This window comes from Aricia agestis, chromosome 5, assembly GCF_905147365.1.
Source record: "Aricia agestis chromosome 5, ilAriAges1.1, whole genome shotgun sequence".
NCBI classification, from domain to species: domain Eukaryota; kingdom Metazoa; phylum Arthropoda; class Insecta; order Lepidoptera; family Lycaenidae; genus Aricia; species Aricia agestis.
The window spans coordinates 13,776,020-13,802,558 of NC_056410.1; the positions used below are offsets into that span (position 1 = coordinate 13,776,020).

The window sequence follows — 26,539 nt, forward strand, 5'->3', positions numbered from 1 at the left end:
AAAACTACTGAACCGATTGCAATGAAATTTTGTATACAGTTATTCTAGAGTCTGAGAAAGGACATAGCCTACATTTTGATGTGGGAAAATATCTTATTTCCATGAAAATTTCGATGAAAATAAATTCGCATTGCGCGTGGCCAGCGCTCATCCCGGGGGTCCTGGGTTCGAGTCCCGCAGGCGGAACAAAAAGTTTTCAATGTTCCTGGGTCTTGGATGTGTATTAAAATAAAATTTCAAAAATCTTAAATATATTTTATGTATAATATTATAAAAAATCCAGATATATATCGATGGAATGAACATTTTAGTTCTAATACGATTCAACAGATGGCGTTTTATTTTTTACTTTATTGTAACATAGAACTAATGATACTTATTAGTTACTAGCTGTTGCCCGCGACTTCGTCCGCGTGGACTTTAGTTTATAGCGCGCGGTGTCAACAAAATTTGTGTCAAATTTAAAAACTTTTTAAAACCCTGGTAAGTGGTACCCCTCTTAGGGCCGCGCAGCGCGCTACACCGGAATGGCAGCGCTGAAAGTGCTCGCCTCGCCGCTGCCATTCCGGTGTAGCGCGGCCCTTAATTAATCAAAATACCCAAAAACAGCTGTGCAGTGTGCACATAATCTGTACTAATATTATAAATGCGAAAGTATCTCTGTCTGTCTGTCTGTCTGTCTGTCAGTCTCGCTTTCACGCCAAACGCCAAAACTACCGAACCGATTGTAATGAAATTTTGTATACTGATAGTCTAAAGCCTGAGAAAGGACATAGGCTACTTTTTTACTGGAAAAAAGGGTTGTAAGGGTCGTAAATTTGTTCAAAAAATTTATAATAGATGGCGCCGTGCGTCTTCTACATCGCGCTGACGCTTGCTCAAAAGTCTTTCTATAAGAGGTGGTATCATCTTACATTTAAGTCTCGATTTTTTTCGACTGTTATATCTATTCTACGGTATTAAATAACTCTGTGCAGGCAGTGACGTAACCTTAAGACCAAATTTCACCAACGACTGTTAAAGTTAATGCTCGAATTAGTATCACGTTAGCTGTTTCGTTTTTCATATGAATGAAAGAGAAGACAGGATATTTTAACAAGCTGTTAACACTAACAGACGTTGGTGAAATTGGGGCTAAACCTATCAATGATAAATAGTTTATGGGTAAAGTTGTGTAATTGGGGGGCAATTTAATTTAATAAACTTTAAAATTTGGCATAAAATATAAAGTTTAATATACAAAAATGAAGTACTTATTGTGTGCACACTGCACAGCTGTATTGATTTAAGGGGTACCAGGGTTTTTTTATAAAAGCTTTTGACACCAATTTTGTTGACATCGCGCGCTATAAACTAAAGTCCACGCGGACGAAGTCGCGGGCAACAGCTAGTAATGTTATAAATCGTTTTATTTATCAAAACATTCCATCAAAGAAATTGATTTATAGGCATACCGCGGACCTATTCGTCGCGTCATTTGATCGGGTTATGTCTATTCTATGGCTCATCTTGGCGGGGGTACTCCCGTGCCCCCAGATATCGTGACTTGTAATCTGTGGCATCGCCTTATGTCAAACCCAAAGGTTTGACATAATGCGACCAAATTACGTAGTCCGCCATCTGCCTATGAATCAACTTCTCTGATTATATTGATGTAATAATTAGCTATAAGAGTGCCTCTAGCGCATTACATGCAATAGATTGGGTATACCTCTCCAGCTGGGCTCGCATTGGCAGGCACCAGTGACATGATGGCAGCCAAGCGCGTTGGGCGCGCAGTCGCATGTCAGTGCGCAACCCGGCCCGTAGTAGCCCGCGCGGCAGCGACGCTCGCACCGCGTACCCTCGTAACCCGCGGCGCACACGCACGCACCTACGCCACGTGACCAAAGTTAGCATTGTGGTCTCCCACACAAAATTCGCATGACGCATCGTAGTGTCATTTTTATTATGAATTTTGTCGCAGATATTTGGGATGCGATGCGAATTCGGAGTTGTGTGTAGGAGCCCTATATCATTATGTTTTTATAGTCCCGTAGCCAAAGGGAAAAAATAGAACCCTTATAGATTCGTCATGTCCTCTGTCCGTTAGACAATATTTCATTATTTTATCGCAAAACTTTACTTATTATACTGTACTAATGTTGGATGCTACTGAGAGATTTAAAATTAGAGGATCAGTTTTAGTTTCACTTTTCAATTGTGGTTTTCTTATTTCTAGTTTGAATTTATTTTTACATTTTTGATTTTAAATTTATTTAAGGGACAACAATTTTCTCATTATACTAACTGTACTTGATAATTGTTTTACTATCTTGTTAGTTATTTAAACAAACACAACTACTAATAGTACTATAAAAGACGAACCATTGACAGGATTACACGGAGCACCATTTTCGCAGTCGCATGGCTGACGACACATCAACCCATAAGTTTTTCCGTCACATGGCCGGTCACATTTCAAACCGTCGAAACTGTGAATTAAAATAATTATAACGATATAGTTACAAAGAAAGTAATTCAATGCAATAACCCATCATGCTTTGGCTGCGTTGGCCAGTAATCAGTATGGTTTATGCCTTGACCACCTGGACGTTAGACAGCACTGGCCAGCATGTACAGAAGACTTTGGGATCACTCATTACAGATCAATTTACTAAAACAAACCACTCTATCATTGGCAGTAATCCAATTATTTGCATTTTAGGGCGTTCGCTGCGTTGAGCGTTTGCCCGCCGCGGCTGCCTGTCGCGGCCGCCCGCGCCGTGCGCTCGCCATAGCAATCGAGCGACGGCTGACCCGCTCAACGCAGCGCTGCTCTATGGATGACATGAAACAAGCACTCCTCGCGGGTGACCGCGCCGGGCGCACGCTTAACGCAGCGGACGCGGTTAGATTTTTGTTTCGAATGGGATGGGTCTGTCGGTAGTATCAACTCTAAAAATTCCTATAATTCCGTGTTTCCACTTATAACATTTTAATGCAACTGAACTCATACCCGGGCTTGCAGTAGCACTGTCCGGTCTCGTGCGAGCACGTGGCGTTGTTGCGGCAGTCGCACGTGTCGGCGCAGTTGTCGCCGTACAGCGGCGCCGGGCACGGCTCCTCGCACCGCACCCCGCGGTACCCCGGCGCGCATAGACACGACCCTACAATGTGTATATTATGAGGTGTGATAATATCTCATATATTACCCTTGTAATGTGTTTACTGTAAAATTAGCAGGGCTGAAAGAATCACTTTTTGCAGTATAACTTCTTTACGCAGTACGCACGCTTGTTTTGGGGAGTAAGCTGGCAAATGCGTAACGAAAGCATTACGAAAAGTGTAATTTTCTTTCTTTCTTTCTCTCATAGCCCATGCTATGCTCATGCTCAAGAAGTTTTACTTCAGATGTGTGGCACACTCATTTTTTTTAAATTACTATACCTATTGGAAAATTCATGACGTTCATGAATTTATCATAGAAACATAGAAGTCAAAGTAACTATTTTGAGTTTTAATTATAAATGGACAAGTAGAATATGATTGCTTTGTTTTGCTACACCCTGTAATCTGTATAACCTGGCATGAACTACGTTACGTCAATATATAATTATTACATTTTTTCCATTAATATTTTTTATGAAGCCTTTAATCAGGTAGGCTAATTTAGCATATTATATGGTTAAATTAACTTGATCAAGTATTACCGTTGACCGGCGAGCAGTGTCCGCTGTTCTCGCAGCGGCAGGCGGAGCGGCATCCCTTGCCGTAAGTGAGCAGCGGGCACTGGCGCGTGCACAGCTCGCCCGCCCACCCCGCCGCGCACTCGCACGCGCCCGTCCATGGGTCGCATCTGTGTCCAGAATGTGAAATTCTTACGGTCTTACTACAAAAGATTAAACACCTGTTGAACAGTTGATTAGAGAAAAATTCAGTACAAAATGGTCTCAAAATAACTGTTCAACAGATGTTTAGCTTTTTGTGGTAAACCGTTAGTGTCTAACACACTAGGCCTAAAACATGCGGCCAAAGTTCAGCATGATAACGCCTGCAGTGTTATATTTTTAATTACTGATGAAACACCTTTTCTTTATTAAATAAGGGGGCTAACGAGCAAACGGGTCACTTGATGGAAAGCAACTTCCGTCCCCCATGGATAATCGCAGCATCAGAAGATCTGCTAGTGCGTTGCTGGCCTTTTAAGTGCGAATAGGGTAAAAGGGTAGGGGAGGGTAGGAAAGGGATAAGGGGAGAGTAGGGAAGGGAAGAGGGTAGGGGATTGGGCCTGCGGTCTAATTTTTTTCGGCCGGATTTCAGATTTCGGATTGCGATCTTATGAGCTTAAATAATAGGTAAATACGTAAAGAATATATTAAATGGTACAGGACAAAGTTCAAGGAATGTATAATTATTCATTAATTCGGCTGTATATTATCCCACCAAATTAAGTAGACCTGCCTACCTGCTTGTGAATTTTTTTTTCTGGTGGTGCATTAAAAAATTGATTTATGGGCAGATGGTGGAACTACGTTATCGATAATGTTAATGTTAGTGGTGGCTTATCGTGTAGGCTTTACATAACTCAACCAAATAGAGAAGGTCCACCATCTGCCTATGAATCAAAGATAAAAAACCCCAGGCATTAATTTGGTGGGGTCATGTTTCTCTAATCATAGCACTTACACGTCAGTAGTGGCGGCATTACACTCGCAGGCCTTATCGCAGCGCGGCCCCCACATGTGGGCGGGGCAGGCGCGGCGCTCGCAGTGCACGCCCGTCCAGCCCGGCGCGCACTCGCAGCGGCCGTCGCGCGGGGAACACGCGCCCCCGTGCTGGCACTCGCACCGCCCCTCGCACCCCGCCCCCCACCGACCCACCTCGCACGACTCCAGGCACTGCAATATACTTGTATATTAAACTATCTGATCTGACAAACAAAGTTTTGACGTATACTGTGTGAGAATATGCTTGAGATTATTTAACAGCTTATGAATTATTATTATTAAGTATATTTATTATTTACTTGTTTTAGACACTGTGTTAACTTAACTATATTTTATTTATTGTATATGTATGTGGTGTCCTTCCACATAATATTAATTTTCACGACAAGTTTTCAAATTATTTTTTTATTAAAAACTAGATGACGCTCGCAACTCCGTTGCGCCAAAAATCGTTTATCGCGCGGGAACCGTACATTTTCCGAGATAAAAAGTATCCTATGTCCTTTCCCGGGACTCAAAGTATCTCCATACCAAATTTCAGCAAAATCGGTTCAGCGGTTTAGGCGTGAGGAGGTAACAGACAGACAGACACACTTTCGCATTTATAATATTAGTATGGATTAAAACATTAATTACCTTATCCCCAGTAAAGCCGGGTTCACACTGACATTTTCCGGTGACGTGATGGCAGCCCGCGCCGTTAGCGCATTCACACGTCCTCAAGCAGTTCTCGCCCCATTTTCCAGATGGACACCTTTTTTAACAGCAAAATAAATCAGTACAGACATTCACAAGGACTGGAAAAGATGGATGATAAATCTTCGAAATTAGAATTGCCTCGATACTAGAGGTCTGCAAGAGACAGGCAAATTTAAATAACGAAAGATTACTCAGTGTGCGCGACTTTTTCAGGGAACTAACCCGGAGACAAGAACCGGCGTAAGAAACTCGCACGGGGCCATCTTTTACTAAAAAGATGGAAAATTACAATTAAAAAAATATATACAAAAAATATAATGTTACTTAATTATTTTAGTCAACATTTGAATTGTAGTACCATCTAAAAGTACCTTAGCACAACTAGTAATCAAGAGGTAGTCAAGATAGAGGGAGAACAAAAGCACTATGAGCTGAGCACCAGCTCCATGATATTTATACAATACGTACGTGTTAGCGCAGACCTCCCCCGTCCAGCCGGGCGCGCACACGCACTCGCCCGTGAACGCGTTACATTTGCCGCTGTTCTGACAACGACACCGGATTGGGCATTCGTCGTCTTTGGGACACTCCTCCTCGCACCTTGGAAATGAAAATATTTTTGTAAAAACCATGTAATAATAAAGTGTGAATTTTCTGTTTCAATCCACGGTTTGATTTTTTCGACTAAAATATTGGTAGTACACCAGTAAGTATATCCTAGCTACTCAACTCTGCACTACAAACTATCTTAACAAATTATTATCAAAATACACTTACAACGGCCCCGTAAAACCCTTGGGACAGTTGCAGGCGCCACTGACTGGGTCACACGTGGCGTTGTTCTGGCATCGGCAGGTCTGGTGGCAGCCGTCACCGAAAGTGCCCGCGTCGCACGCCCGCTCGCACGCGTCGCCGCGCCACCCCATCGCGCACGCACACTCGCCCGTCAGCGGCTCGCACGTCCCGCCATTCATGCAGCGACACTCGTTCTGACAGTTGCGACCCCATTTACCCTCGGGGCATGCTGAAAACGATTTGTTCATTGATGCAGTGATTTGAGTAGGTAGTTGTAAAATAAAAGTAAGAAATTAGTAGATACATTTTGGTAAAAATAATAAAGAACCTTGTGGGCATACTACTACTTGGGCATTTACTATTTTTGCTGGTACAAAGACTGGGATGACAAAAAAATATATTAATACTCGAAAAAAGTTGTTTGTATTTTATACATATGACATACTTGTTAATATAGATATTTATTTCTACCTAAACGTCTTTTCCTGAGCAATGAACCGTTACTACACCCAGATGCTCCCAAATAAATTTTACCAAAACTTAAAACACAGCAGTACTGCTATTTAATAAGTTTCAATGCAGTAAATAGATCCCGTCTCGGTAACCAGGCAACAAATTACAATATTCGCACTCACATATATCGCAGGCGGGTCCCCCGTATCCGTGCGCACACGTGCACGTATTTGGCGCGACGCACTTCCCGTGTACGCACGGCTCCACGCACACAGGCACACATTGCTCGCCCTTGGCGTCCGCCGCGTAACCCTCGCAGCACGTTTCCACAGGCCGCTGCTTCACCAGAGTCTGAGTCTTGAACACTTTCTTGAAGTCTATCTTGTATTTTGTACATCGCGGCGGTATGCTTAGACACCAGGAATACTCCTTCTTCTGGTACGCTTGCTGCTCTGACACTCGGATGGTGGTCACATATCTGCAACAAAAAAAGCAATATTTATAGTAAAGTATTTACTATCGTTTTTATTATCGCGAGATTATTGTTGAGAACTTGAAATTTAAATTGCAATGATCATCTTTTTTTCGCGAGTGCGGGTGTTATTGGTAGAGTCACATCAAGCAATTGAATATTTCAATCTTCCTTTCGCATAACTGGAACATTGACCATTAAACAATAATAACGTCATCTGGGGGCACGGGAGTGCCCCCGCCAAGATGAGCCAAGCGAAGCGCGCAAGGGCACTACCTACCTTTTCTCGAAACGTTTCGTCGTATTTTTGAACCCTCGTAACTTTGGTTTGAATAATGCCAGATAGTTGTTTTTAAGATATAGTGATATAGTATAGTTATTAAATGCGCAAAGTTTGAATATCGTAACTATTATACTTTAGATTTTATAGGCGTCCAAAATCCCACAATTTGGTCACTGACTCACCGATCATCAAAACTGTTAGGGTACTTCCTGAAGTCTTAGAAAGCTGATATTTGGTATGTAACATGATATTACTACTAAAACAACAAAAAAAATATCAAACCCAAGTTAACCTATATCCGTACCATTATAGAGCAAAATTAGGCAAAAATTTGTGTTTTTTGTATGGGAGCCCCCCTTAATTTTTTATTTTATTTTAATATTATTATTAAATATTAAAGTAGACATATAACTAAGGACTTTGAGAAAAATTCAAGTACCTACCTGTTGCCATTATTGGTATAGAGCAAAAAAGGCCAAAAAATCACGTTTGTCGTATGGGAGCCCATCATTAATATTTATTTTATTTTATTTTTAGTATTTTTTGTTACAGCGGCAATAGATATACAAAATCTATGAAAAATTTAAACTCTCTAGCTACTACCGTTCTTGAGTTACAGCCTAGAGACAGACAGACATATAGACAGACAGACGGACAGACGGAAAGACAACGAAGTCTTAGTAATAGGCTCCCGTTTTTACCCTATGGGTACGGAACCCTAAAAAATGAACTAAAAGAAAAAACAAGTAAACAGCTTACAAAAAGAAATGAAATCCCACCAAAAACATTTTCATGTAAAAATGTTTAGCCACCGATTTTAACTACTGTTTAGAGTTTTTAGATTCTCCTCGTGCGGCTGACACATTATATTACATATTATCAAATATTTTGCCGCGCTTTAGTGTAAAATTAAAGTTTTTAGATTTAGGGCTGAGTACGTAAGGTTAGAAACTTGGCTCTACATGAGATCTCACTACTTTTTGACACGACGAACTATAATATTATTATGTTCTCATCTTGGCAACATTTTTACATGAAAATGTTTTTGGTGGGATATTTCTTCCGACAAAGTACAGTGTTCTTACCTTTGCATACAACTTAATCCTTCGATCGTGGATTCTTGGAAATTATTCTATTGTGTCTCGCTCACCGGTGAGCTAATGTGGGGCTTGATGGGTTAAATAAATTTAAAAAGCAGCAAAACTGCATGGGAAATAATTGCAAGAAAGTATCTATCAGGTAGTTACTAGCTGCGCTGAGTTATTTCATCGAAAGCAATAACATCATTCGATATCAAAACATGGCTATCGCGTTCGTGATTGTTAAGTGGAACCAATTGATTCAGCCCACGTGTAATGTAAGTAAAGACCTGCGAATAATATAAACATATCAGGCATCCAACTAGTAGTCTGAGGAGAGTAGTCAAACGTCTGAAACCTCGGCTCAAATGACACTTAATTGGTTAGCGCTTCCGATTCTATGCCATTGTGTAGTTACACGGTAGGTACGGAGCTAATGTTGGTAATTTGTTTAGTTTTAGCGTGTTAACATCCGTCTGACTTACCGGGTTGTACAAGTAACAGGGATGCCATTTTGTTAACAGACAAAATATGACAATTTATTTTATGTTTACTGTAGAGGGTCCTTACTTCTTAACGAGTATCCTAAGATCCCTCTTCATTGCGCCTCTACAGATTGCGATTCTGTCTACAGCAAGCACAATCGACGTAGGTCAAGATCAATTTATGCTTCTTTACAGATTCATAATCGCCTACATTTGTGAGACCCTAAATGAATCGCGATTTGCGTATAAACGATATGTTTTGGCGCAAGTATTCTAAATTAGAAAGTCTATAATAATATTAAAGTAATAATTATTATAATTCTAGACGCATTTCATATTACTACATATTATATCAAAAAGTATTGATAATGATGCTATCCTTCGGAAATATGAACAATCAATAGGGTCCAGCGACCTCTCATTTAATAACGATCTCAAAGGGTTCCGTAATTGTTACATTAAACTGATCTTTCTTTGTGCACATTGTATTGACATTAAGCACCAATATTATAGAATTAAAAAACATATTGTGGATTTCAAAGCTAGAGGAATAGATCGCCGATTCTATTGAGTAATTTCGGATCGACAAAAGATCATACATACCCGTTATTTTGAAACATCCATACTAATATTCTAATGTGAAAGTGTAGTTTGTCTGTCTGTTACCACTTCAAGTCCAAACCACTGAACCGGTTTTGCTGAAGTTTGGAATGGAAATACTTTGAGTCCCGGAAAAGGACATATCACATAGGATACTTTTTATCACGAAAAAATGTACAGTTCCCGTGCGATATACGAATTTTAGAGCAACAGTGTTGCGGGCTTCATCTGGTTTGAAAAAGTTTTGGGGTTTAATTAATGGGAATAAAATATTTTACATCGTGTATTTTTAGGCAGTTTATATCATATTTAATTCACTGATACAAAATACCTAGGTTTTTCGCACAACCAATGTAACAATACAATTTAAGGTTCGCTTAACGGAATCCTACACGTCTGGCTGGCTGGTCATTTCCTGTCACCAGAGAACAATAATATTATGAATCGCACGCACAGCCTATACGCAGAACTGATAACCGACCTACACAGTAAAATGATAGCATCTTGTAATGTGTCAACTGTCAACCATTTCTTTTACGGTAAAAGAGATACTGTTCATTTTTTGTTCCTCCTTTAAAGGATGCACGAAAGTCTTAAGTTTTAGGGAAAAATTAAGGGTTAAAAATTTACGAGGCAAGTCACAAACTCCCATATTAAATATATGTCAAAAGTTGTGACATGGTTTAGATCATATTCTATTACTCTACATAGAGTCTACATTGCAATATGGAGTAATAAATATAAGAAATCCGCAATGTAAACTCTACATCCAACATCCCCTACTACTAGGCAGCCTACGTCACAGTCTTTAATATTTTAATCATAACTCTTTTTGGGGTTTGTTGGTTTGAGATCCTTGTAGCTAAGAAAAGAAAGTTATTCTGCTTAAGCACAATATTGTATCATTTTATGACACATCTTTCTCCCTAGCTGGTAAATGGCAACAAAATATGACATCTGCAAAATAAAACAAATGACTCACTATTATATTCCAGTCAAAGGTTAAAAGTCTCTCATAATATCTTATATAATGTATATTATGTGTAGTAGTGATGACTGATGAGACAATAAATTCGCATGATTGTTTTCATCATCACACACAACGCTTCTTAGTTAAGAGATAATATAGAATATAGACAATGTAGAGTATTAAATTACTAGGATAGTAGTAGGAGTGCTCTAACTATTTTATTTATTAAAAAAATATATTTTTTATATATAATAAGTATCAGGGTTTTGGCGTTTACACCAAGCTGAATTCACATTCGGCAGCTGAAAGCTTATAATGAAATATCGATTTATATGTGTTAATAATGTGAATCGTTGAAAATACTAATAATAAAAATATGTATATATTAAAAATACCGTTAAACTGGATAACACTTGCTCAAGTTGGCAGTATATTTGGTACGAAACACAGCGTTATTATCTCACGACCTAACTTACATCTAATGTCGGATAAGCAGGCTTGCTGAGACAAACACCTACAAGTGCAACTGAGCAGCTTAGCTGATAAGACCTTGATTACACCTACCTACTACGAGGGCTGCTATTTATGTATCCGGAATTAAAAAAAGAAACAAACATATATCATTTAATATGGTTTTATTGCTTTTCAAAATATTCGCCGCGATGATCGACACACTTTTGCATACGCTGGAACCAATTTTCATAGCACTTTTTCCATTCTGATTGAGGTATCTCCAAAACGTGCATTTTGAACGCATCAACAGCCTCTTCGCGGCTCGAAAAACGTTGACCACGTAATTTGTTCTTCGCGTATGGAAATAAAAAGAAATCGTTAGGTGCCAAATCAGGGCTGTACGGCGGATGACCAGTCAATTCGATCTTTTGACCCTCCAAAAACTGAGTTGTTTCAGCTGAGGTGTGACAGCTAGCATTGTCGTGATGTAATATGATTCTGCGTTGTCGGTTGTCCTCTCTTATTTCTTCAAAGACTTCTGGTAAACAAATGGTCGTATACCATTCAGAATTAACCGTTTTACGATTCTCTAATGGCACTGTAGCCACATGTCCATTAATTCCAAAAAAACAGGCGACCATTTGCTTCAAAGTACTTTTTGCACGAGTAACTTTTGTTGGTTTCGGCTCATCTTGGAACACCCACACCGTTGACTGTTGTTTAGTTTCGGGGTCATTTGCATAGATCCAAGATTCATCACCTGTGTAGATATTATAAACGGCTTTTGACGTACCACGGTTGTATTTTTTTATCATTTTTTTGCACCAATCGACACGAGCCCGTTTTTGATCGATTGTCAAGTTGTGCGGAATCCAACGCGAACATATTTTTTTTACAGCCAAATGTTCGTGTAATATCTTATGTATGCTCGTCATACTTATGCCTAAGGACGCCTCTATCTCGCGATATGTAACATGACGATCACGCATTATTAGTTCCCGCACAGCATCTATATTTTGTGGGACAACAGCTGTTTTTGGGCGACCTTCTTTATTTTCATCCGTGAGCATAGACCGCCCACGATTAAACTCACTGTACCAGTGATAAACAGTGGTTTTTGATGGTGCTTCATCTCCAAAAGTTGCGGTGAGTTGAATAAAGCACTGTTGTTGATTTAGCCCACGCCGAAAATCGTAGTAAATCATTGCACGAAAATGTTCACGCGTTAAATCCATGGCAAATGAAGACACGCAATTTTCAAAATGACGCCACAATGGAAAAATAATTGACAGTCACATGAAACAAAACGTATTCTTCAACCAAAGAGTTCTATTTTCAAATGTTGTAATTACTTTTTAAATATTGTTCTTGTAAGTGGCCAGTTCCGGATACATAAATAGCAGCCCTCGTATAAGATACTCGACACGCTACTAGGTAGTACCTAGTAGAGTGGCGAAACAATGCAAACAGATAATTTGATTGGGCGAGAGCATAAACATACCAAGAGCTTGGCCGAGTGCACTGTCTCGTCAATCACTACTCGGTGGGTATAACAAGGCCCTAAGAGCTCGACGGAAACCATACGGAATCATTACAGTATTTTATAAATAGGTACAGTTGTAAGACGTAAGTGGTCACTGCACTTATTCGTACTACCTAGTGCAGTCTAAGTACTCGTATTACAAAATTAGAATACTCGTTCTGCATTCCTGTTTGTTATTATTCAATCATATCCGTTGCTAAGCATAGGACTTTATAAATTAAAAACATTGGATTTTATGAACTTAAAAGCATGAAGGAAATTCGACATTTGCCTTCTTCATTAAAATATTATGAGTCCAAGCCACAACCACAAGACCAGCCAATTCATATTAAATCTTTAACATTTGTGTGAAATGTTGTGACTAGCTTCGTGGTTTCGTCTTTCTACTAATCGTTGCGGAAGAAATTTTTGACTTATATCATAAAATAATCTCCTTTTACATGAATACTTTACCGAATTACCGCACGCCGCACTCAAGAGACATTTAGTGATGATTAAACTTCAATTTCATGAAAAGTTTGACAGATAATGTATGGGGATAATGTCAAAATTACAATTAATTAAGTAATAATATTCGTGTCTGAGTGCAGCAGTAATATTAAGGAACAAACGGTACATTCTCTGTCTCTTTCATTGAGCTATTGCGAGGAGTTTCGGCGTACTTACGGTTCTTGTCTCGTGCAAACATTGGGACCTTCGAGGAGTGCGGTGACCGATACGACGAGCGCCAAGAATACGCCGACCTTCCACATCTCGAACTACCGTTTATACAATTCCAAAGTGTGTCTCCATAACAAATATGCCGTTTCCGCTACACGACGCATTCAACGCTCGTTAACTGCACACCCGGTGACTGAAACAAAGGGAATATTTTGAGTTAAGCCGACGTTATGTGAACATAATTTTACGTAATGATTTATATTTATGCAAATATCGTTTAGTTTAGTTAGTTTAAGCACTTCCGCAGTCTCTCGCGAAGCACTTTTCTTTTTGCCGACATTTGGGATACTTTCTAGTTCTCTGTTCTACTGTTAAAGGTCCACGGCGTGCGTGACTGCGGTGCTGGAAAGTAGCCGAAACATCGGGAAGAAAAGTGCTCTACCACAAAATATTTAAGTGATTAAAACTAAGAACTTTTAATGATTACAATTATGTGTATACTATTAAGTAATAACATAGTTTGTGACATTCAAATAACAAAATATTCTTTCTGATAAGAATGATAAGGCCTATAGGAGAGTGTTGGACATGGTTGGACCAGGAAGTGATATCGGTCCTAAAATCAACATCAATTTAGGAAAAAAAAGGTTTCATACAATCAAGGGACCACTACTGCTTAGATTTATGAAGTCTGAAGTATCTATGGTATAATATAAAATATTGCTAATTTTGTATTAAATTTAACGTGGGAGAGCCATGCTTCGTCACGAATGGGCCGGCTCGACCGGAGAAATACCACGTTCTCACAGAAAACCGGCGTGAAACAGCGCTTGCGCTGTGTTTCGCCGAGTGAGTTTACCGGAGGCCCAATCCCCTACCCTATTCCTTTCCCTACCCTCCCCTACCCCTGGAGGGTAGGGAAGGGAAGGGAATACCCTTCCCTTCCCTCCCCAATTACCCTATTCCCTCTTAAAAGGCCGGCAACGCACTTGCAGCTCTTCTGATGCTGCGAGTGTCCATGGGCGACGGAAGTTGGTTTCCAGCAGATGACCCGTTTGCTCGTTTGCCCCCTTATTACATTAAAAAAATATATAGGCGTCGCGTTGTACAATTATTATTGTAATAATAGGCGTACCTAGGTTATCCCTCTACAAACCTAAAATCAAACTCCAAGCATAACAAAGTGGAACAGAAGTCAAAAAAGTGCATATTGCCATTTTGGTCATTGCGTGCAAACAATAACAACAACGGTATCCGACTCAAGGACTACTTTGTGAAATGCGCTGTTAACACAATGTTTTGTACGGAAAGTGCTAATTACATATTTGGAGCTGATATTAAAGTACGTGATCTGAGATCAATAAGAACAGTCAGAATTTTTAGCCAAAACCATTGCGAAACAGGCAATATAATAATAACTATTATGACAATAAATTAACATACGCAAAACAAGGAGGGTTACAATTGCGATGTAAGCCCCTAGGGACTAGGCCCTAACATGCCTACTTTAAGATCATGATGATGATAAACAATAATACGTATGTCGGTAATGAGATTTCTTAAAGGAAAATTATATGAATGGTTTATTTCAATGAATTGATGAGTCATTCTCAGCGTTCTGAACGTTGAACATACTCGTACATTTACTCCATAGCTTAGGCATTGCAATATTAATTCATAGGGTAAATATTGCAATACTGTGTCTTAGGTAACCCTTCTATCTTTTTATTAAGAGCCGAGCCGGTAACAAGTCGTGACGTTTGGTGCGGATTTATTAATTACTCTCAACACCGTTACTTGGCCTTAATAAAATCCGACCTATACAAACTTGACGCACACAAGCAGACCTTCCTTATCATATTTGCTGCAAACCGGATTTATATATTTTTTTTTATCTGTATTTGTCTGCACTAAATAAACTAGGTATATCTAGCATGACTCAGAATGGCTCCTTTGCATGCTCTACATTAGGTAGAGTATGTATTTATTTATTATGTTGTTGTAAAAGCTCGAACTACGGCATATCTTAAGATATAAGAGTCTTATGATTTACCGACATAAGTTGGTAAATGTGAGGATTTATGACAATGGGACATTTTTTCGGCGAAACACTTCGGGCGTAGCTCTACGGGCAGACGAGTGGGCTGCACATCGTTTGACTCATTTTGGCGGATGCACAACCGTGCCCGCAGTTATTGAAATAAGATTTTTTAAATCTAAGTATGTAGTAGATGTTGATTTAAGTATGCAGCAAGTATATAGCTACATGTAGATTAATGCTAATGCAGCACGCTACTGACCTACTTTAACATTATAAATATGCATATGTGGTACACCTAGCAAAATTGAAGAGTTAAAATGCACAACAGAAAAATAAGACTATCGCCTAATCGATTTGCGTACGATCTCCTCAGGATATACAAATTACCTACATACATAAACGGGGTCGCGGGCAACGTTCCGCGCGGCTTCGCCCGCGTAAATTAGATATTTAACAGACAAATTAGTCCACAAAAACAGCCTATGATCCTTCACGTGATCTACTTCTTTAATCTGTGCCAAATGACAGAAAAATTGCTCCAGTAGTTCGTGAGATAAGCCCTTTCAAATAATTTCCCCCGTTTTTTCCACATTTTCCTCTATTTCTTCGCTCCTATTAGTCTTAGTGTAATAAAATATAGCCTATAGCCTTCCTCGACAAATGGGTTGTCTTAGTGTCATAAAATAGCCTTCCTCGACAAATGGGTTATCTAACATTGAAAGAATTTTTCAAATCGGACCAGTAGTTCCTGAGATTAGAGCGTTCAAATAAGCCCTTTCAAATAATTTCTCCCCGTTTTTTCCACATTTTCTTCTATTTCTTCGTTCCTATTAGTCATGAAATATAGTCTATGTAACTCTATAGCCTTCCTTGATAAATGAGCTATCTAACACTAAAATATTTTTTTAAATCGGACCAGTAGTTCCTGAAATTAGCGCGTTCAAACAAACAAACAAACTCTTCCGCTTTATAATATTAGTATAGATTCAAACGAATACAGCGCCGACGAAAATATACGGTCTAGCCGCGTCTAGAATGCGACCTACATTTCACCACCCGCGTGCGGCGACCGGCGCGGCGTACTCGCGACTTCGGACTCTATACAGAAAGTATAATTTTATGTCAACCTCGTTTAATGCTTTCTACCTCCGCGAATGTTACGTTACTGAATTGCCCTCATGCTTTGAGTACGCCTACTGTGTTTAATCGAAGCGATTATCAAATTATATCTTTCCATTATCGTTCGTTATAATTTAAGGCTATGATTTGGATATGTACTGTATACACATTACACACCCTAATAATTCACTGATCTATTTTTAATCTTAATAATAAGAACATCTTTTGCACTGTAACCTATTGAAAACCACTTACATCTATAAACAACACAATCTGCCACACTCAGATATGAATATTAATAATACTCTGTAATTAAAAATGATTTTGTCAGATAATGTACCGTGTAGCACCTCCATCATGGGTATCGCAGACACAATAGATTTTCAATTGTTATGCAGCAGCCGGCTGCCGCTTGGGGACTGATGGGTGAGTGTAAAAATTTTCATTTAATTACAGTAAGTAATATTCAGATAAAAGCAATATTGGTACCTATCCGAACTGTGTCAGTAAGCTAAAAATCATATTGTAAAGGTATACTTAAACAATGGAATAAGACATAGGCACTTTCAAACACACTATGGTCTATGTGCTATTACTCATTAAGAAAAATAGATCTAAGGATGACTTTTTAGGGTTCCGTACCTCAAAAGGAAAAAACGGAACCCTTATAGGATCACTTTGTTGTCCGTCTGTCCGTCCGTCCGTCTGTCAAGACCCTTTTTCTCAGGAACGCGTGGAGGTATGAAGCTGAAATTTATATCAATTACTCAGGTCTACTGTCCCTTGAAGCTGTGAAAAAATCAAACTTCTAAGCCAACGCAATCAAAAGATACAGCCGTTTATGCCGCAAATTTTCGACACTTGCAAGGGAATCAAAACCTACAGGGTGCTTCCCGTGAACTCAGAATCTTGAAATTTGGTACGAAGCAACGTCTTATAGCATAGATAAAGGAAAAATTACGAAAACCATAAATTTTTAGTTACATCACATAATATATTTTTTTTTAATAATTTTAAACTTACTACCCATTTCCTCATAAACGCGTAGAGGTATTAAAGTGAAATTCATACCAAATACTCAGGTCTATAATACCTTTAAGCTGTCGGAACCCTCGGTGCGCGAGTCCGACTCGCACTTGGCCGGTTTTTTTTTTTATGAAATAAGGGGGCAAACGAGCAAACGGGTCACCTGATGGAAAGCAACTTCCGTCGCCCATGGACACTCGCAGCATCAGAAGAGCTGCAGGTGCGTTGCCGGCCTTTTAAGAGGGAATAGGGTAATAGCGGAGGGTAGGGATGGGAAGGGAAGGGAATAGGGTAGGGGATTGGGCCTCCGGTAAACTCACTCACTCGGCGAAACACAGCGTAAGCGGCTGTTTCACGCCGGTTTTCTGTGAGAACGTGGTATTTCTCCGGTCGAGCCGGCCCTTTCGTGCCGAAGCATGGCTCTCCCACTTATATGACTCATTCAATATAGAGCTCTACTGATTTTTTGTTTGCCAATTTCTTAAAGACTAAAGTAGAAGAGGAAATCAAACAAGCAGGAAATGACTGCAATATAACTGTTGCATTATTTTAATTTCTATAATAATTAGTGTCAAATTGCAAAACAAAGTAGAATGTAGATTTATAATGTAAGCTTGTCGTTTCAAGCCTACATCTCTTAGTTCATCTTAAATTAGATGTAAAATGTTTAAAGCAACTTGTAACTTGTTGTTAACAACTAAATCTAAAACCCATGTGTAACCAAAGGATATCATCACACCAAAATTGGTTGGTAATTGGTATGTCAGTTTGTATGCCTCGCTGTTGATCTGTCAGCAACTGTCCATCATCATCAACCATCTACTCTCATAAAAGCTGGCACAAATCTTCCCATTATAATTAATGTCAAGGAGCAAGCAAGATAACAAGAAAAATTCTCTTATTTCAATCAAGATTTATAAAAATCCCTTTGGGGAAGTAAAATGCCACTAACAAACATTGTATGTATCTTGCCACGTCAAGCCATTAAAATATCATAGCAACCTTTTGTATTTATATTATGTACATATGATATATCATATAGCAGTAACAAACAGTTTCATAATTTTATTAGAGTATTTAGCAGACTCATCTTTAAAAAATATACCACTACTTGTTTCGTATACTCCGCAATCTTTCTATCAAATCTGGTGACCAGATGTTGCATTAAAATGTTACTTAATTTTAAACTGTATTAGTCATATTATTCTGCTTAAATCTATTCCGTTAAGCTAATAATAAAATAAAATGTAGTAACAAATGTTTAGAGTCACACCTTGACAATAATTATGGACTAAAATATTACTCATTATAATTACCAAAACACCCTGGTACTGACGACTCACAAAGGAGTCATTAATAAAAAATCTACCAAATGCGAGTCGGACTTGCGCACGAAGGGTTCCATACAGATCAAAAATAGGCTAAAAATTGTGTTTTTTTATGGGAGCCCCCCTTACATTTTTATTTTATTTAAATAATACTATTAATTATTAAAGTAAACATAATATAATTAAGGCTTTTGTGAAAATTTCAAGTACCTACCTGTTGTCATCACTCATACCAAGCAAAAAATGTTTGAAAAATCATGTTTGTTGTATCGGAGCCCCCCTTAAATATTAAATTTATTTTGTTTTTAGTATTGTTTTTATAGCGGCACCAGAAATACATAATCTGTGAAAATTTCAACTCTCTAGCTATTACCTTTCTTGAGTTACAGCCTGGAGACAGATGGACAAACGGACAGACATTGAAGTCTCAGTAATAGGGTCCCGTTTTTACCCTTTGGGTACAGAACCCTAAAAATTTTATTTTTTGTATGGGAGCCCCCCTTAAATATTTACTTTATTTTAATTTTATTATTAATTATTAAAGTACAAATATAATTAAGGACTTTGTGAAAATTTCATGTGCCTAACTATTACCATTATTGATAACGAGCAAAAAAGGCCAAAAAATCACATTTCTTGTATGGGAGCCCTTAAATATTAATTTTGTTTTGTTTTCAGTATTTGTTGTTATAGTGGCATCAGATATACACAATCTGTGAAAATTTCAAAAGTCTAGCCATAGCGGTTCTTGAGATACAGCCTGGAGACAGACAGACGGACAGACAGACATTGAAGTCTCATGAATAGGGTCCCGTTTTCACCCTTATTTACCCTAAAAAAATTTTTGAAACCCATAAAAGGTTTTGAAACCCACCCCGGGTTTCAAAACCTTAGACCTTAGACTTTAACTTCTTTTATGAATTCATAATTATAATTTAATTTCCATAAAACATGAACTGTTATCAAACTAATCCAGAGAGCTAAGCACTTAAAAGTATTGTTTGTCTTGAATTTCAACAAATTGGGCTCCAAATTACATTTCGTAATTAGGATAAAGGACAGGCAGTTATCAATAACAACAAACAATCAGTTATCACCAGTCAATACTTTAAGTTGATATAAGAGAATTAATTCCAACAAATCATAAACATGTCTCACTCCTTGTTTTTAAAGTTTAAGAAGTATGTCACTAAAATAAAAACTTTACAGGACTTACTTTCAATAAATGTTCAATTTTCACTGTTAGTTTGTTGTCTTAGAATTGTTTCTTCTTTATTATGATTCACTTGGTCAATCATCAATGGTCTCATACATAAAAAAAACTCTCAAGGAATTCAATTTTTGCACTTGAAAATTAATGACTGTCTACATGAATTCTCAGATTTATAACTTTGATTAGCGTTGATAGTTTAAAAACTAGTAAAACACGTTCAGATATTACAGAAAATATAATAATACGGAAATTCACAACACCAACAGTCAACACTACTCCATTGTCCTGTGTCCATTGGCAAATACGCACAGATTCTCTTCTTCTTTAAAAATGGCCTCCCATATACGCACAGATTACGGTACTAGCAAATACAACTTACAAGTCTGTCAAAAAAGTCATGAAATTAAACGTAGTACCGTAGTACCAAACGTATATCCATAAGTAGTCTGTGGTTCCTTTTCTCGTCACGTTCATACTTCAACACCCTTGTCGAACCAAATATATACTAGTAATCTGTGTTGTCGAACTCTAGAGAAATTTTATTTTTGTTTATCGTTTATCCTATTATTATTAAGTTTAATTTAGAATGAGCTCTTTAAAAGCATCTGTACGGTCCATTTTCTACAAAAATATAACTAGTAACTACTAACTTAATGCCGTGTTGATTAGTTTTCTCTAATTTAATTCTTAATTTATTGGTACTTATTACGTTGTTGAGAAATTTGAAGACAATAATTATAGTTAATCAGTGTCAGTCCGGATAATTCAAGTTAACGCTAAATTAAACTACTGTTTGTGTACGTACCGTACACAAACAGTAGTTTAATTTAGCTAATTTAGGTACTACAGTTTGCGGTTGCAGTGCAGTAAGACGAATATAATATATGCCCATAGCGCCAGGCACAAAAAAACACTGACTAATTTAGTGATAGTTGAATTATCCGGACTTACCCTGTGTCCGAACTTACCCTGATTATATCCTTACATAATATTTTGATTTCAGGTACTTCAAACATTCAAAAAACTGCATAGGACTAGGCTCAAAGTTTTTGCTGGAGATGTTAAAGCATTATCTGCTGCTCGGGCTAAAATCAATGAGGAATACAAGAAAAATATAAATGTTAAAGACATTGAATCAATAATAGCAGTAAGTACAAATTTTCTATCTAATCATATTGCTACCAATACCACAGCAGATAACAGTAACAATATTGCCAATGATATTTACAGATGAATAAATTTGCTGAAGATGTTATCAAAGAACTCCGAACACAAGTTATACAAGCAAAAGAGGTTAAAAAAGGAGTGTATGGTAAGCTTAGTGCTTAAATATTATTTTCACTTTGAATTCTACTTAAACTCTGTGGATAGAGGTGACAACTAAATTTGTACCATGTGTACCAATTTGTTACATTACGGTTTAACATCATAATTTTTTTTATTTTTTTTTATGAAATAAGGGGGCAAACGAGCAAACGGGTCACCTGATGGAAAGCAACTTCCGTCGCCCATGGACACCCGCAGCATCAGAAGAGCTGCAGGTGCGTTGCCGGCCTTTGAAGAGGGAATAGGGTAATAGGGGAGGGTAGGGATGGGAAGGGAAGGGAATAGGGGAGGGTAGGAAAGGGAATAGGGTAGGGGATTGGGCCTCCGGTAAACTCACTCACTCGGCGAAACACAGCGCAAGCGCTGTTTCACGCCGGTTTCCTGTGAGAACGTGGTATTTCTCCGGTCGAGCCGGCCCATTCGTGCCGAAGCATGGCTCTCCCACGTATAAATGTATATTATGTACCCTGTTAACGATCAAATTTGTTTGACAAACTTGTTTGATGTAATTTACGTTTACATTAAACAGCAGTGCAGGCGAACAAACGTGCATCATACAATTTGTCAAACAATTAGCTAGATTCGGTTTGAGATCATGAGATCTTGTTTGACAAATACAGTGAAACACGTTTGTCAAACGCTACGCCAATTCTCTTCAAACAGCTCAAACACATCGATTGTTTGACAAACGCTTCAAACAAAGCCGTACACTATCAAATTGTTTGATAAACATGTAAAGTTTGACAAACTATTTGATCGTTTACAGGGTACTATTTTCTTGGAATTTCAGTTGCCAGAATCACAGAAGACACAGTGAAATTGGACAATCTACCATTCAATGAGGAAATGATCCCTGAAGAAGGTGTTAGACGTGGAAAAAGTAAATGTTGTCAAGACATTTCACAAAATAAATAGATTTTATGGAATATGTCCATGTTAGTTAATTTCTAGTCAGTTTAGACCCAATTTCACCAACCTCTGTTTGTTAAATCCTAACAAGGCATTACTTAACGGACCTTGGAAAATTAAACGGACTGTTAAAATCATAAATCAGTATATATTAAGTCTATGGTTAAAATACTTATGTCCCACAGTAAAAATTTAACAGCGGATTAGTAAATGCAACGTTAAGTGAACAACAACCCCGCGTTCCAGATGACGTTAGAAACGCTCACGCTCAAGACCGTAGTTTTTCCCGTTCCACTAGCATCTGAGCGTCAGTGATACAAACCCAAGTGGAACGGATTATGGATCGTATTGAGCGTTTTGAGAAAAGTTTAAAAAAACAACTATAATTTTTTTTATACATAGGTACATTGAACCGAACTTGGATATTACGATCCTTTTCTTCAAGTCGTAAATAAAAGTAATTTTACAAATAAAATACATAATATTATATTTGTTTCGTTTTTAGTACTTACTTATTACATTTTTTTACTTAAGTAATGATATTTTAATATAGTTAAACTTTTATTATATTTGAGTTTTCACATTGAATCATATTTTAATAACAAAACCACATAAGTACTTTGAATATTGTCACAATATACATATTATAAACGTTAGGTAACAATACCGCATAATGCTAGTCAAGTACGAGTAGGTAAGTCAACAGGTATAGGAGAGATGAAAATTAGTATTAATTATTATATTTTATAAGAAATCATTTGATTTTTCATTTAAAACAATTTATTTTCCCATCAAAATATGTCATTAGATGTTATTTAATTTATTTAAGTAATTAAAATATTATTTGTAATGAAATAATATAAAGTTTTATTGTCTCTACTCTTTCCTGAAAACTTTCCGAACATGGCTTTCGCGATATAGTTACGTTAACAATACCGCATAATGCTAGTCAAGTACGAGTAGGTAAGTCAACAGGTATAGGAGAGATGAAAATTAGTATTAATTATTATATTTTATAAGAAATCATTTGATTTTTCATTTAAAACAATTTATTTTCCCATCAAAATATGTCATTAGATGTTATTTAATTTATTTAAGTAATTAAAATATTATTTGTAATGAAATAATATAAAGTTTTATTGTCTCTACTCTTTCCTGAAAACTTTCCGAACATGGCTTTCGCGATATAGTTACGTTAAAAAAAAAAAAAAAACTAGAACGCCCACTTTGACCGATCTTCGTCAAGGGTCGTTTTGAGCTAAAATGATGACGTCATGAGTGACGTCATAGCCGCGATCAAAACGACCCCGGTCGCCAAAGGGAACGGCAGAAGGGGACGTTTTGAGCGTTTTAGTTAAAATTAACGTCATCAGTAGTGCTAGCACGGCGACCAGCGGAAATGCGAAAGTATGGACAAACTGTGGAAATAAACCTAAGGTGCCGTTCCGATCTTTTTTAGTTCCGAATAATTCAATTAAAAAGCCACTTTATGACAGACTATAGTTCTAAAAATTCAAATAATATCCTACATTATGACATATACTATAGTGTGTCATAAAGTGGCAGATTTATTGGATTTTTCGGAACGAAAAAAGATCAGCCCCTGTAGACAAGTGGCAAAACGCTAACGCTAACGCTTGCGCTAGCGCTACAAAATGTATGGATTTGACATTAGTATTCGCTAGCGAAGCGATGACTTATGTCAAATCGCATACATTTTGTAGCGCTAGCGTTAGCGTCAGCGTTAGCGCTTTGCCACTTGTCTACAGGCCCAGAACGGCACCTATATATATATATATATATATATATATATATATATATATATATATATATATATATATATATATATATATATATATATATATGACAAAACCTAATAGTTACTTAAATTACTAATACATATAATAATTATGACAGACACGGATAATATTTAATAATTTAAAGTGTAATTTAACTCACAACAAATGCATGGATTATGATTAAGTATTATTTTTACAGATAGCTAAATAATGCGACTTGACGAGACTTTTGAAAAAGCATTCAAGCTCTTTATCAATAACGGCAACAGGTAGGCACTTGGAATTTTCACCAAGGCCTTAATTATATGTGTACTTTAATAATGAATAATAATATTAAAATAAAATAATAATTTAAGGGGGGCTCCCATACAAAAATCACAATTGTTGGCCTATTTTTGCTATTTAGCGGTACGGAACTCTTCTTGCGCGAGTCCGACTCGCACTTGGCCGATTAAAAATTTCATATTTTGCGTAACAAAAGTTACTATTGTTCTTATATTACACAAAATTATTTTGAAGAAAAATTTTTCACTGACACCTGACACCTGAATATTTTGTTTTTTTTCTTGTATTCCTTAATTTGTATCTTTATAAGTGTGCACAATAAAGAATATTTCATTCATTTCATTCAAAGAGCAAAAAATTACGTTTATATTGTATGGGGCCCACGCGGTGCAATTGTGATAATATGACGTCACTTGAAGCTAGGGTTGTTGAGGAAGTGATTATGAGGAAGAGGAGGAGGAAGAGGAATTTTCACGCGCAAATTTAGAGGATGCGGATGAGGAAGAAGATATTTTTTGAGGAAGAGGATGCGGATGAGGAAACGGATGAGGAAGAGGATGATAGGAAATTATAAATACTAGCGGACCCAACCCAAAAGTCTTTGTCCTGTCTGTACATAACTAGGTACATACTACATAGGTACATTACACAAAAATTAATTAAAAGGGCATTTTCCAGTGGACCAAACTATGAATCTAAACCATTCTCAAAACATACACAATAAAGAATCATCAAAATCGGTCCATCAATTAAGGAGGAGTTCAGTAACTAGTCTAAGAAAATTAATTTCAAAATCGACGTACAGACCGAATAATTCGTGTACTTTTGAAAGTTGGTACAGTTGTTCCTAATGGTGTCCAGATGAATATAATATACTAAAAGTCCCCGAGGGTGGGACAAGTTCCGGCGGTGGGGGAGGGGGGGACAGGTATCTTTTTCAAGGTTTTTGCTTGTGACTCGAAAATTATTTAAAATATCTCTTTAGTGACTTCTACATTAATTATCTACATTAAATTTACCTACTATAAATTACGTCCAAACATTTTTACTGTACGATCATTACTTTAGTAAATACAGAGTATCAAAAGGGTACGCTCGCACTGTTTTTCCATACAAACATATTCCCCAATTAACTCCCTGGACAATGCGTTTAGACAAATGATTTTTATACAATACTATGATCTGTTAAAGCTACGTTAGATTTTTTCTAAATTTACTAATAAATACAAAATAATATGACCCTTAAAAATTGCAAAAAAAAATGAATGCCCCGTACCCCGCCAATCGACCGACCAAAAATAAATTTGAAAGATGTTTACGATAAAATAAAAACTAGACTCATTCTTCCTGAAGATATTAAAAAGAATAAATTTAGATAGGATCAACTTTGAAGGAGGAATCACGGGAATACGTTACCTCGATTAACTGTACCTAGAGACAGATACAGTAAATCGGCGTAACGTAGTCCCCTGATTCCTCCTTCAAAATAGAGTCTATTATATATATTTATATATATCTAATTTTATTTATTTATTATTTTCAGAAAGAGCCTTCCCCCCCTCCCCCACTGCCGGCTCTTGTCCCACCCTCGGAGACTTTTATTATATAAGTAACTAGCTGTTGCCCGCGACTTCGTCCGCGTGGACTTCAGTTTATAGTACTTTATAGCGCGCGATGTCAACAAAATTGGTGTCAAAAGCTTTTATAAAAAAACCCTGGTACCCCTTAAATCAATACAGCTGTGCAGTGTGCACACAATAAGTATTTCATTTTTTTATATTAAACTTTATATTTTATGCCAAATTTTAAAGCTTATTTAGCCCTCCGATTACACAACTTTACCCATAAACTATTTATCATTGATAGATTTAAGGTTACGTCACTGCACAGATAAAGTACTGAGTTATTTAATACCGTAGAATAGATATAACAATCGAAAAAAATCGAAACTTAAATGTAAGATGATACCACGTCTTATAGGAAGACTTTTGAGCAAGCGTCAGCGCGATGTAGAAGACGCACGGCGCCATCTATTATGAATTGTTGGAACTAACTTAATTTGAACAAATTTACGCATTTTCACCCCCTTACAACCCTTTTTTCCAGTAAAAAAGTAGCCTATGTCCTTTCTCAGGCTTTAGACTATCTGTATACAAAATTTCATTACCATCGGTTCGGTAGTTTTGGCGTTTGGCGTGAAAGCGAGACTGACAGACAGACAGACAGACAGAGATACTTTTGGCGTTTGGCGTGAAAGCGAGACTGACAGACAGACAGACAGACAAAGATACT

The 26,539-nt window shown here is 37.4% G+C and overlaps 2 protein-coding genes across 4 annotated transcripts in view; one reads left to right on the forward strand and one right to left on the reverse strand.

Annotated features, from left to right (window-relative positions):
* The window catches only part of LOC121727491 (protein draper), a 28,252-nt gene extending 8,017 nt beyond the window's left edge, over nucleotides 1-20,235 (reverse strand). For 2 of the 3 annotated variants that reach the window (XM_042115373.1, XM_042115374.1), the window contains exons 1-11: nucleotides 19,932-20,235; nucleotides 13,208-13,394; nucleotides 6,839-7,134; nucleotides 6,186-6,432; nucleotides 5,877-6,008; nucleotides 5,346-5,463; nucleotides 4,669-4,880; nucleotides 3,693-3,838; nucleotides 2,999-3,149; nucleotides 2,368-2,474; nucleotides 1,712-1,873 (exon numbers count right to left, since the gene is read on the reverse strand). In XM_042115373.1, the coding sequence (XP_041971307.1) occupies nucleotides 1,712-1,873; nucleotides 2,368-2,474; nucleotides 2,999-3,149; nucleotides 3,693-3,838; nucleotides 4,669-4,880; nucleotides 5,346-5,463; nucleotides 5,877-6,008; nucleotides 6,186-6,432; nucleotides 6,839-7,134; nucleotides 13,208-13,293 (1,657 nt within the window). In that variant the 5' untranslated portion in view covers nucleotides 13,294-13,394; nucleotides 19,932-20,235. The remainder of the gene's footprint in view (nucleotides 1-1,711; nucleotides 1,874-2,367; nucleotides 2,475-2,998; nucleotides 3,150-3,692; nucleotides 3,839-4,668; nucleotides 4,881-5,345; nucleotides 5,464-5,876; nucleotides 6,009-6,185; nucleotides 6,433-6,838; nucleotides 7,135-13,207; nucleotides 13,395-19,931) is intronic. The other variant, XM_042115375.1, reaches the window with a different exon arrangement.
* A 223-nt stretch (nucleotides 20,236-20,458) lies between these two features.
* LOC121727515 (complex III assembly factor LYRM7) lies at nucleotides 20,459-22,182 on the forward strand. The gene is made up of 4 exons (XM_042115410.1): nucleotides 20,459-20,535; nucleotides 20,932-21,075; nucleotides 21,159-21,240; nucleotides 22,045-22,182. Exons 1-4 carry the CDS (start codon nucleotides 20,515-20,517, stop codon nucleotides 22,167-22,169), a joined length of 372 nt encoding a protein of 123 aa, XP_041971344.1. The 5' UTR covers nucleotides 20,459-20,514; the 3' UTR covers nucleotides 22,170-22,182.
* The last annotated feature ends 4,357 nt before the right edge of the window (nucleotides 22,183-26,539 follow it).

What these genes read in the sequence shown, in the direction of transcription:
- LOC121727515 (XM_042115410.1), top strand. Translation starts at nt 20,515, where the DNA reads ATGAGCTCTTTAAAAGCATCT. An exon ending in TGAGCTCTTTAAAAGCATCT is followed by an intron (nt 20,536 to 20,931) that starts GTACGGTCCATT and finishes TTTTGATTTCAG; the next exon opens with GTACTTCAAACATTCAAAAA. An exon ending in ACATTGAATCAATAATAGCA is followed by an intron (nt 21,076 to 21,158) that starts GTAAGTACAAAT and finishes TGATATTTACAG; the next exon opens with ATGAATAAATTTGCTGAAGA.